Raw genomic sequence first — 13,162 nt, forward strand, 5'->3', positions numbered from 1 at the left:
AATTGCAAAGTACATGTACGGACCAAGTCGTGAGTTTGTAAGTTTCAAAAAAAATAAAAATTGCTGCTGAATGCAGAAAAACACTTTTTAAAATGTACCAACTCACGACTTGGACGTACATGTACTTTGCACGTGTGTTTACTATACGCATTGCAGGCAAAGTCTGCCTCGATTGACGTCACAACAGGGGTAGGCGGAGTCAGCCCCCCAAACAACTTTATATACTTTTTAAACATATAAATCGTGACAAACAATTACTAAAAAAATTGTTTTATTGTTCGTAAGCATATACTGTTATGTTTGAAAGAAAAATAAATTCTATTTCCAGGTGACTTTAAATTTGTTGCATGTTTAGTCAGTGAACCACTTGTAGACAAATAACAATGCTCGGCATAGCTCAAAGCCAAAACCCCTGTTGCCCGCAAAGATGGCATTGGTAAGTAACAAGCATGTAAGCCTAATAATCAACTAAACTAATTGAACTAAATTGTAGCGTACAGTGTATACCAGACAATATCATTGGAAGATTTGAATAACACACACTTAACTAAACAAAATTCTTCAGTTTCAAAATATGCGAAACGACCAATCACAGATGATGATTTCTACTTGATACACAATTTGTTCCATTGCTTCCAGTATTGACTTCCAAAATAGATGATGAAACTTCAAATATTTTCCTTTAAGCAAGGGCTTGAGTCCACCACCACCGAAAGGCTACGTTTGTGAATTTTTGTAAAGATGTTCATGTAGTTTCAGACTACTTAGCAAACTGATGTTGACTAATCCCAAGTGGAAACTGAAATGATACATCTGACCTTTAAAGACTCACAATACGGCACACTAAGCCAAGATTCTAGGTTGCCAATCTCTTTATTAAGCAACCTAACATCAGCTGGTGTTTTCAAAATGGTGGTGTCTGCAACCCTAAACTTCTATCAAAATGAAAACATCATTACAATTTTTTGTTAGACTAACAAGAGCCAGGCTATATCTGAGTTGCAGCCTCCTTTTGGTTTACACTGATTTGACTGGTAGACAAAACTAGATGGCTACACCATGAGAAGGGATAATTGTACGATCCCATAATGGTTTTAAGTATTTACAGATGCTTTTGACATTGAAGGGAGCCCTCTGAGTCTGAAGTCCACATATGGATAGCAATTCTTTTAAGGGGAAATATATTACATTGGGATTGCATAGCCTGGTCACCACTCCTTTACCTCCATAACAGCAAATCAACATGAAGGACCAATGCTCTTCTTGTCATGATGAGCCGTACGGTACTGCCTGTCAGGTTTTCAGGCTTACTGCCACACCTGAGGAGAGAAAAAAACAGATGAGAAAAAAGGTCAGCAATGACAACATCCACAGAAAACGCTGCCACAAAATTTCTATCAGGGAGAATTTATTATCACACAAAAAGTAAATGAATGAGATATTAAAGTCAAACAGGGTGCAGCACTAGCCTGCACATTGGGTTAGGCTATATTCAGATTGCAAAAATGGCGTCCAGCAACCACATGACCAAAAAAACCTGGTCAATCCACATTGCAACTCTCGCATTGCACAGCTCAGGTTTTGCCAACTCATCAAAAACAATATTTCAATGCACGTGTAAGTTGATCGACTGGCTTTTATACAAATTCGACGGACTGCTTTCATTAAAGGCCTTTTTAAAAATTAATTGACGTAATGTAAAGTTTTGACAGTGGGTGTTGGACTGGAAATGAGTTCAACCCGGTGAGGGTAAGGATTTCGTCGTCACCATCTTGGATTCATAGATTTTTACTGGACAATTTTTTTTTTTAAATCTGGATCAGCACATGTCAGGGCCTGAATCTAGATCAAATGTCTCTGCCTCGATGACTCCATAAATGTCACACTTAAACCCACATGCTTCCAAGTTCCCCTTCCCCGCCCACTTTAATCCACCCACATCACATCAATGAATCACATCAACTTGAACGTTCATCCCCATGTGGATAGAGTGCAGTAAAATCACATCGGACTCAAGGTGTCGACGACATGTTCCTCTTGTTGCAGTGATGAGTACACTGCGTTCACACCATGACTCAATGCCAATGAAGTTATGGAACGGTGCGATAATTACACATGTTGTTTTCTGATTCTTCTCCCGGGATGATGGGAAACTACTCTTAATCCATGTGTATGCAATGATTCATCATTTAATGAAGCTCAGGATGTTCAATGTTTACATACAGTCTACATGTATAACAGTGGGGTGGGGGGGGGGGGGGGGGGAGAGATAGCAAGTTCCATGTAATACATCATTAGACTGTAATGTATATTGAATTGTGCTTAGCATGTACAGTTGACAACTGAGAGGGATAGACAAATCCAGGCACCCAATATTTTTAGCCTAATTAATGTGCATTATTGTACTTTTTGTTCCCTGAGAAATGAAATAAATATAAGTAAATACAAAATACATGTGCCACTATTACAGTGCTTGATTACTACGCATTAAAGCCACTATTGCGCCAAAATGCTTATTTTGTACTCATCATAAGCATTCTCGACCACAAATATTAAAGCAACAATAACAAGATGCACGACAAGAGATAAAGCTCCTGACTCCAACAACACCGGTGTGGTATACATGCAAGTGACCCAAAATGGAACGTTCAATACTAAAAGCCACCCAAAACAACAAATCTTGAATAAACTTGAATAAACCAGAGTCATGAGAGCAGTAGTCTCACGGGGGCCATCAGTCTTGCAAGAATATCGCCGGTGTTGCGGGAATCGCGGAGTGAGTCGAAACCGTGGAGAGATCGAGAGTCAGAACACTCTCACCGCGACAGACATTTAACAACTTCTCAACAAGTCTAGAAATTTTTCTTACAAACCTTCATAGAAATGTCAACCCAAGAGGCATATTATTGCACATTTTTGACACACTTTCATGAACTTACCTTCACAGTGCTATCAACAGCGCCGGAGAACAAGCGCCCTCTGGAGACGGCTAGACAAGCCACGCTACCCTGATGTCGAAGGAGAGTCTGTGTACAGATCATATTCTCCATGTTCCACACCTGGAATGAAAGTGAATAATACAGGGACAATGTCAGTATTGTTTGAAGTTTTGTATGTTGTGGATAAATAGGATGAAACTATACAAATATTCTGGTCATCTTGCTTGGGCATTCTCCTAATATCTGAATGTTCGAAACGTTGAGACCACATCGGCGCTTTTCAGAGCCAACACTTCCACAAAACAGATTTACACATGGTTGTAACCGCAAGTTTACTATTTATTTATAAGTTCTTCCTATGGACAATGTCAACTAAGTTATCTGTGTGTGAGTGGGTTTGTATCCACATTCAAACCGGGGATCTATAACAAAAGGGACAAGGGGTCCACGGTTGCTATCACAAAGAGTTGAACAAAGGAGCGTCCACGATTGCAGGTGTGTACACACCTGCGTGAGTGTGCAGGAAAAGGGGCCTGTTTTATTTTACAAAGACTATGAACCTGTGTACATGAAACAAGGTACAGGTGTATGTGCGGCTAGCAAACATCTAAACATGTTTCCGGTTGATAACAGTTGGGAGAGGAAACCATAGTAATCAACCCTTCTGTCATTTGATGTGAATTCACTGTACATATTACACATGACCAGTACATACGCGTGTCACGTACATACTACAAATACAATGTACGCTTGCAAGTATGAAAAAGAAGCGTCTCGACATGTCTTTTTACAAATCTTTCTGCTATTTGGCGACACCTTCGGACCCAGGACATCAGTGCCTGAAAGGGCCAGGAGTGAATCAAAATTCTTGCTAATGAGATCAAGAGGGAAGTGGACATAGGCAGAAGAGTAAAAAAAAATATAAAAAAATAGGGTTACCCTAAGTATGTCTTCTTCACAGACAACAGTGACAAACTGCCTAATGAACACCCCTAAAATCATGTTCAAAAACTTCAAAAAACTAAATACATGTAGCTACACACATTGCACACTGCTGAAACAAACAGTGCAAGTTTCTGATTGAGTTTAACAAAGATTTTTAACACGTTATCAAAATCAACCAGAATGAAAATTGAGTGCTCAAAATAGCGACCCACTCCAGGAATAATAATAATAATATGGAAAACTTATAATGCGCCATGCCTGTCACAGGTGACACTCCTGGCGCAAGGACGCTAACAAAGCTAACATCTAGGAATTAGTTCAACAAATCAAGTAGAAGGAGAAGCAACTGATTAGACGAGATGGCTTTTGAGTTTGTTCTTGAAAGTGTTGAAGGAAGAAATGTTTGTATTATTGCAGACTTGTGGAGGCAACAGAGACAATTGCCCCTGTTGGTATTCCATTCCTATATACCTTTCCCCCGCTATTGAGGTGCCATTTAGGGAAAACTGCCGTGCCCTTTAGGAACAAAGTATCAGGCCTGATAATGTTGGGGGAAAATGGAGCAGGGGGATTTTTTGTTTATAATATGCCTCTAAGTACGGACAAACCCGGTGGTCTAGTTGGTATGACATTGCTCTAGAATTGCAAAGGTCACGGGTTCGAATCCCACCGGAGGTAGGTGGTTTTTTTCTTCTTCACAGAACTCAGGAAAGTACCGAGTATACAGTGCTAAACACACATTGGTGTTTACGGGTAAAACCAAAAATGAATAAATATGCAAATGGTTAAATATTTTGTGGTTAGTCTAAATTACAGCCAGACTTTGAGAGAGACGGAGAGAGCAAAAATGGGCTAACACATCACATGAGGTTTAATCTCACCCTAAAAAAACATACCACGCTACATTTGTAAAAAAAATAACAAAAAAATTGGGAAAGAAAATGTGCGTCATGAAGTATAAGGGGAAGTTCTGACCATGAGACAGCACTGCTTTGAGGTGAGTACACAAGAAAATCTGGGTCATGTCAAATTATAGAAATATTTTGGGGTGGGGGTGGGGCCAATGTTTTAATCGCATAAAATATCTGATCGATCAACATCAAGAAGAAACTAAACAGAAGGATTTTTAAATGTTTCTTAATTGTTTCTATATTGCTGCTCTAGCCCCAGGAGTAGCTGGCAACGTGCCCCTGGTGGCAGTTGATTTGGGTCAATAGCCCAAATCATTTAAGTGTAGCCCTCATGACCCTTGAAGTTGCCGTTGGCCTTGTGATGAAATGCGTTTTCTCATAATTTTTATCTGTTGTGGGGGGGGGGGGGGGGTTAAGTCTCTTACATGTAGTACAGTATTGTTTACATTTATAAGAACCATAAGCGGGACTTGAACCTGCAACAACCAGGTTTACTGGCCGGTGCTCTACCAACTGTGCTATATAGCACTATGATTGCTCATGCCCTACTTTGTAAATGTCTTTGTTCTGGGGAGGGGGGTGGGGCATTCTGAAGTCATACAACTCTTTCTACTGCATAAACTGTGATCACAACACGTCATGTCAAGCACGTTAGCACAATGTAAAATTATCAAATTTACTTCCAAAAGTTAAGTTTTTTACAAAGGCACTCTTGAAAAATCTCACATCTTTGAGAAAATCGAATCGTGAAAGAAAATACACAAAACCTATTCATAAATGCTATAATTAACACTTTGACACAACAACTTCGACAATTTCTGAAAATGATTATAAAAGAGCTGTGTTTTAGTATCGCCCGTCATCATTTTTCTTCCTTTTAAACCCAACGACCTCTTAATAGTCTATAAAAAAAAAACCTGTCTGTGGCCCGTGGGGACAGATGAAATTAAAACAAAAACCAGTGGTCGGGGACCTAGGGAGTGTAAGAAGGGGCTTGCCTTCCCACTCCCAATCCCAAGGTACCTTATAGGCAGTGTTTTATAACCAGGGCTTGTACCAAGTTCCTAAAACAACCTAGTTACTACCCGTTTATACTGTACATCAGCCGCTGGGTGGCCTACTACCCCCCTTTTTTTTTTACTCCAGGCCTTAGTTTGCTCTCCTAATGTTATCGCAGGCTGCACGGTAGTATTTATACACCTGCTTTCCTGTCGGGACGTATGCATAAACTTTTCATGGCATGATTACGAAAGAAATTTGTGAGAACCTTTTTGAGACTCTTGTTTTAAAGGTAGTATGTATGATTAACTGTAATCATTTTGGTTTTACTCATGTAGCAATGTATACTCGGTCCTTTCCCGAGTTCTGTGAAAAGAATCACAGGCATATTACTCGGGTGGGATTAGAAAATGAATATTCTTTATCTCAGATGCAAATTAAACAACTGTATGATTAACTGATTGGTCAAAAGACAGAGATTGCCTTTTATATGATAAAATTTCATTAAATTTATTAGTGGCAAATGGACCACCCATCAATTAAAAAGAAGGCACTGACCAATTGTAACCATTAGTTCTGAAATGCTGTGTAATTCCATGTTGATTGTTAAAATAAATAAATAAATAAATTTTCTTCAGGGATTTCTTTTGATCCAATAACAACTATTCTCATGATAGAATGTTCATTCATATATTATTGGTTAAAGCCATTATACACTTTCGGTACAGAAAAAAAAAAAAAACTTCACAGATTTACAAATAATTTACAGGGTTTACAGAAGGTAATGGTGAAAGACTTCTCCTGAAATATTATTCCATGAAATGCTTTACTTTTTGAGAAAACACTAAAACAATTATAAATTCTCGATAGCGAGAATTACGGATTTATTTTAAACACATGTCATGACACGGCGAAACGTGCGGAAACAAGAGCGGGCTTTTTCCCGTTATTTTCTCCCGACTCCGATGACCAATTGAGCCTAAATTTTCACAGGTTTGTTATTTTATATATAAGTTGTGATACACGAAGTTTGGGACTTGGACAATACTGTTTACCAAAAGTGTATAATGGCCTTAAGCACCCCAACCCAAAATGATGGTGGTGCTGCAACCCACAGCATCCCAAGTTCTATTCTTTGCTTCTACCGAGTTTAAAGACGAGTCTGTATTTATAAACTCTATAGACTGATAGAGACCGTTCATTTCGGTATTGCAACGGTCAGCATACTCCCAGAAACGTTTTTATTGTGTAGGTTTTTGAAACAGTTTCTTTCTTGTAAAAATCGCTAAAAAACAGAATACAAAGCAGATTTTGATTTTAGTGGTACAGATACTACTGGAAAACACAGGAAACATTGGGAATGTCAATTCAGGACATGACCTTCAGTTTGACCTTTTTTGGTTGAGTGGATGTATAGGTCAAATCTTGCGGCCGTTTGTGGCCGCTACGGGCTCTTTGATATTGAGCACAGAGTTGTTTGCTCTCCCTGAAATGTGCATAAGTCTCTAGACGGTGTGAGCATGTGGCCAGTACCGGTAATTAAACATGAATAATTTTTGGTAACATCTCTTATGTATCTTTGCGTAACCCGCTGCCCAAACATAGGATTCAAACTCTCGGTAGTCTAGTTGGTAAGAGAATTGCAAGGGTCGTGGGTTCGAATCCCACCCGAGTAATATGCCTGTGATATTTTTTCACAGGACTCGGGAAAGTACTGAGTATACAGTGCTAACACATTGGTGTATGGGTAAAAACCAAAATCAATATGAATAATTTTGTTGATCCCTCGCCCAAAACTAAACTTTTTCTAGCGACAACACTTATGACAAGGCACTGATTGATCGAACAGACAGTGTGAATCAAAAATCACATGGCTGTAGTTAGAAGCAGAGGGGGGGGGGGGGGGAGGAGGGGTTAATTTCCATTAGGGTAAGGTGTGCCAACAACGGAACTCGTTGCACTGGACACACATTGCAGGGGGGGGGGGGGGGAACACCAAACCTGTAACCTCAAACCTAGGTAAGCACAGAGCCGACAAACCAAATTATACACGGCCATCACGGCAAACTAAGACTTTCCACTGCAGGGAATTCCAAGAGAAATTAGTTCCCTTCTTTCACTTTTTATTTGACAGGGTGTATAAATCACTCCAACAGCGTCCCTGGTTAGACGTCAACTCCTCAACTCAGGTGTGATAGTGACCACGGTGAAATTATCCGTGCTCAAAAAAACCAAAATTAAATTTGTCAACATGTCTACTGGGACCAATGCCAAAATGTGCAGTACATTTCATGTTTCATTGGCAAGTATACATTTCAAAAACTAAAATTGATATTGAAAACATCCTGTTGGGCCAAATACCTTGGGGCTAAATCCTGATAACAATCTAAATGTATATGTACAGTTGAAGGATGTACATGTACATGTGAATAGATTCATGTTCGTCCTCCTCCTTTGCATGTTTAACATCCAAGGATCAAAGTTAAGACAGACTACTCTTTAACAAGGTCCGGGTGTTGCTGTTATAGCACCACTCAGAGCCATGTTTTAAAATCCTACGTCTAAAGTCACTGGACACGTTTTGTAACTATCAAAGACCAGTATTCTCACTTGGTGTATCCTAACATACATTTTGCATATAACATCAAACCAGTAACAATTTGGGCCCAATTGGTCATCGAAGTTGAAAGAGAATAATGAAAGAAAAAACACCCAATGCAACACTACTTTGACGAGAGCTTTCAGATGCAGAATAAAAGGCTTAATTTTTGAGTGAGAAAGGAATAACCTCTTTCTCAAAAACTACTTTACTTCAGAAGGAGCTGTTTCTCCAATGTTTTATACCATCAACAGCTCTCCATTGCTCTCTTCTTGTTTGTGTGGTTTGTCCATGTTTTCTTTCAGCTGCGAGAGACAATGATTCCAGTGTGTGTTTTCACAAGGCACGAAGTCAAGTCTAGTAAAAGTATGTCACTTACCCTTAATGACCTATCATAGGAGGCGCTGAAGACTCTAGTCGTACCAGGGGCACTAATGACTGCTAAGGCGTAGACGGTTCCCACGTGACCAGTCAACGTCTCAACCTGTTCATAAGACGCCTTGTCCCAGACCTAAAGAAAAAAAAAGAGAAAAAGAGAAGAAAAGATGTTTGTAAGAAATTGGCCAACCAGGATGCGATGTGGCAAACTAAGCGTGTGATCCCGGCAAACAGCGTTCACAGAGGGTAGGGACAGATGGAGGGGGGAAACGAAACGCCGGTCCAGCAGCGACTCCCGCGAGAGGAAACGGAAACTGAGAAAATAGAACGCAGCCAGGCGGAGGTGCGGCGGTATGTTGTACGACTGGTGACGCCAGGGATGAATGTAATAATAAGTATAAATGAATCACACAGTTGCTTCCTTGAGTTCGGGCCACGCTACAATGCCGCTGTCAATCTTGATCAAAAAGTCTGTCTGAACGTATTAAAATAGGATACAATGGAATAGCAGAAAATGTGGTTCTGTTTATAATCTTACGTGTTTCTATCTCTATATTTAATCCCCCCCCCCCCTGCCATTTCTACATCTTTGCCGAAAACAAAACAAAATTAAAATGTAATAAGTAAACATAAGACCACTGGTCAGTGTCCACTCTTTTTAGCACTATGGGTCAGTACACACATTCTGCGCATAGAACTATTCTAGAGACTCTTTTTTAAAGAGTATTATTTTTGTTTAACCAACACACCGCTGTGGTTTTAGCACTGAGTACTAAGTACTTTTCTGAGTCCCTGTGAAAAATTCCAAAGGCATAGTACTCGGGTGGGAATCGAACCTACGTCCATTGGTAGAGTACTGTCTTCTACAGCAGATGGAACTTTTAAAAACTGACCAATTACATACATCAGCTTTTAAAATTCCAAACTGCCTAAATTTTCAAAAAAATAATGACTAAATACATATTTCAGGTACGTCAAAACAATTTTTCTCATCCAGCAAAAGTTCTGAGCAACCATAAATATTTCTTTATGTGTGTCCACATTTTTGTTTCATCTCATTCTCAGGTTGAAAAAAACCAAAATAGGCAAATAGGAAAACAAGTATTACAAGTTTATCTTTAAAATCTTAGTCATGGTCTAGTTTGTATGCACAAGGCAAACCTTTATTTTGGTCAACCCGAGGCCTCTGATTATTACTTTTTAAAAAGAGGGTAACTGCAGCTTACAGATACTCTTGCATGCCGTTAGGTAATGTTCCTTAATCCAATAACACGCCCAAATGAAAGATAGACGTCACGCCCGTGGCTTGTTTAGTTGGGCGATACGGTTAACCACTGGAACGCTAACTTGACCTGGACATTGAAACAGTAACTAGGACTGAAGACCACTAACCAGGATGAAACTACTCAAAGCGTTTCTTTATCTACTACGCCCAAAGATGCCGTTGTTAAATTGTTCTAGGAAAGCATACATATACACATGTACTAAACGTTATTGACCGAAAAGGGGGGGGGTCTAAGGGACAGCGTCAAAATGAGTCAAGCCATTTCACTATTCTGACGATAGTAATGGGGTGACTTATTGCCACTGTTTGTAGCTTGGCCATTAGGACCACTTGATGCCCAGGTAAAACTAGGTACCTAGTCCCTCCTACCGGAGCGGTATACTCCCTAGGGAGCTGAGAAACATTACAGGGATGTTTTTGGCCCTATGACCAGGGCACTAATGTAAAGAGCATTGATACAGTATTGTGAAGTGCGCTATATAAGAATTTGTTATTATTATTATTAGACCAAAAGATCATGATGTTGCTGCCCAGGTTGCGCCATTTTGTAAAGGGGAGGGGGGTACCCATTGCCTGTGGTTTGTTTGTAGCATGGCAGGTGGAGACCACACCCAGGTAAAGGGACCTAGTTATCCCCCCTACCGGAGAGGTAGACCAAAAGACCATGGAGCTGCCCACAGGTTGCGCCATTTTGTAAGGGGGGGGGTGGGGTACCCATTGCCACTGGTTTGTAGCACGGCAGATGGATACCACTTGATGCCCAGGTAAAGGGACCTAAATCCCCCCTACCGGAGAGGTAAGACCAAACGATCACATTGCTGCCCAGGTTGTGCCATTTTGTAAGGGGGGGGGGGGGTGGTACCCATTGCCACTGGTTTGTTTGTAACATGGCAGGTGGAGACCACTTGACGGCAAGGTAAAAGGGACCTAGTTATCCCTCCTACCAGAGGGGTAGACCAAAAGCTCACGTTGCTGGACCAGGTTGCTCCCGTTACTGGCTTCCTAATTGAGTTATTCCGACGCAGGAAACCGGAGCTCCTTGCACACCTGGTGCCAAACCCTGCTCTGGGGGTATCACTCGTATCAAACTTCCCTTACCTCATAACAACCACAGCGTGCATGTTAAAGGCACTGGACACGTTTGGTAATTGTCAGAGACCAGTATTCTAGTATCCCAACATATGCACACAATAACAAACCAGTAAAAAATTGGGCTCATTTGGTCATCAAATTTGCAAGAGAATATCGACAGAAAAAACATCCTTGTTGCATTACTTTGTTGTACATGTATATGTACTTTCAGATACATGTACATGTACATAATAACAGGCTTCAGCTGAAGTCTTCTATTATTTGAGTGAGAAATTACCTTTCTCAAAAACTTTGCTACTTCAGTGGGAGCCGTTTCTCGCATCATTTTAAAATATCAACATCTCCATTGCTTGTAGCCAAGTAAGTTTTAATGCTAACAAATATTTTGAGTAATAACCAAATAGTGTCCAGTGCCTTTAAAGGGCATGCATGTCTTGCGGAGTACTGCAAAGCCCATAATGATTTGATTAGCATCTCTTCCACAGTGTCTTTAACCACAGTAATGTTTAGTGTACACATATTAGGAAGTATTTTTTTCTGTGTCTTTAAGGAAATATTTTACTCTTAGTTAAGAGTTTCAAAGTAATACAACATGTTTACACTTACAGTCAAGTTTGAATGTATACACTGTACACATTACCATACTTGAGCTAGCGCGTGGAGTGGATCGACCATAGTCCTAACTATTTTAATGAGCCAAATGCAGGAGTTATGAGCGAGCAAGACTGGGAAAAAAGGCGCGGCGAGATCGATCACCCATGAGAACAAGGTTGAATAGATATTGGATTTGAGGCATTGCATGATGAGGTACATGTATCAATATATAATTGGCTTGCGGTAAATAGATTTAGGACTTTCGGGAGACTTCTCAGTTCTGAAAAGAACTGTTCTGCTTTTCATTTACTACCTGGGCGGAAGGTAGAAAATCAGCTAGGACTACTACCCTAGCTTATAGAGGATCGTTATTAACTTCACTACCATGGAGTGAGTTCTTGGTCTCAACGTTTTGAACCATACTGTAGGTTGAATGGACATTTGCACATGCGCAAATGCCACACACAACTCTCAGCCAATGATACATCTATACATCTGTAGTTCTTCCTTTGACCTCGGAGAGGAGCCTTCGTCATGCAAGGAGGACTACTAAAAATGAGTACCAGGTTTTTTTCTTCAGGTATGCCATGCATCTGGAACTCTCTACCACTTAATCTTAGATCTCGTCTTTGTACCTCAAAATTCAAATCTCTTCTCAAAACTTTTCGATTGTCACAGGTTTACCAGGGCTGATTTTGTTGTGTTTGTTTTCTTGGTTTTGTTTGAGGTTTTACTGCGCCTTGAACACCAAGCACGGTGGTTATGTGCACGTTACAAGTCTTTATCATTATTATTATTATTACCTCTACCTACATGTGTAATTCCTCGGAGTATTAAATCTCAATATGGTTTTGTTGTTACAGCTTAATGTATTCCATTGAGTTAGTCTAGACTAGAATGGTGATCGAGCATGGCCCTGATAGTATTGTGTTGCCAAGATAAGCTCACGTTAATGTCGTCTGCCCCAATTCTGCTTAACTATGCCGACTACATGTATGTGGTACCCTACATGTATGCCGGCTTAAAGGCACTTGGCACTATTGGTAATTACTCAAAATAATTGTAAGAATAAAAAATTACTTGGTAACTAGCCATAAAGAGCTGTTCATAGTTTAAAACATTGTGAGAAACGTAGTTTTAAAATACCATTTTAGGCATCTGAAAGCACACACATTTGTGAAACAAGGATGTTTTGATGACCAATTGAGTCAAAATTTTCACATATTAGTTATTCATGCGTTTGTTGGGATACATCAAGTGAGAATACCGGTCTTTGTATTTACCAGAGGTGTCCAGTGCCTTTAAGATAAATCTACAGCCATTCAGTTCCTGCCAAGGCACATGTTTGAAATCCCGTATTGAAAGCGTACAAGAGTTTGGTTTAAGCTATGGCTGATAGCTACAATGAATAGATTGCCAT

General features: G+C 40.0%; 1 protein-coding gene across 4 annotated transcripts in view; it reads right to left on the minus strand.

Moving 5' to 3' along the window:
• Positions 1 to 271: 271 nt before the first annotated feature.
• The window catches only part of LOC117292478 (E3 ubiquitin-protein ligase TRAF7-like), a 126,452-nt gene continuing 113,561 nt past the window's right edge, over positions 272 to 13,162 (minus strand). For all 4 annotated transcript variants that reach the window (XM_033774535.1, XM_033774532.1, XM_033774534.1 and 1 more), the window contains 3 exons: positions 8,773 to 8,904; positions 2,940 to 3,059; positions 272 to 1,319 (listed from right to left, as the gene is read on the minus strand). In XM_033774535.1, coding sequence (XP_033630426.1) covers positions 1,308 to 1,319; positions 2,940 to 3,059; positions 8,773 to 8,904 — 264 coding nt within the window. In that variant the 3' untranslated portion in view covers positions 272 to 1,307. The remainder of the gene's footprint in view (positions 1,320 to 2,939; positions 3,060 to 8,772; positions 8,905 to 13,162) is intronic.

The sequence above is a fragment of the Asterias rubens genome, chromosome 7 (assembly GCF_902459465.1).
Source record: "Asterias rubens chromosome 7, eAstRub1.3, whole genome shotgun sequence".
NCBI lineage: Eukaryota > Metazoa > Echinodermata > Asteroidea > Forcipulatida > Asteriidae > Asterias > Asterias rubens.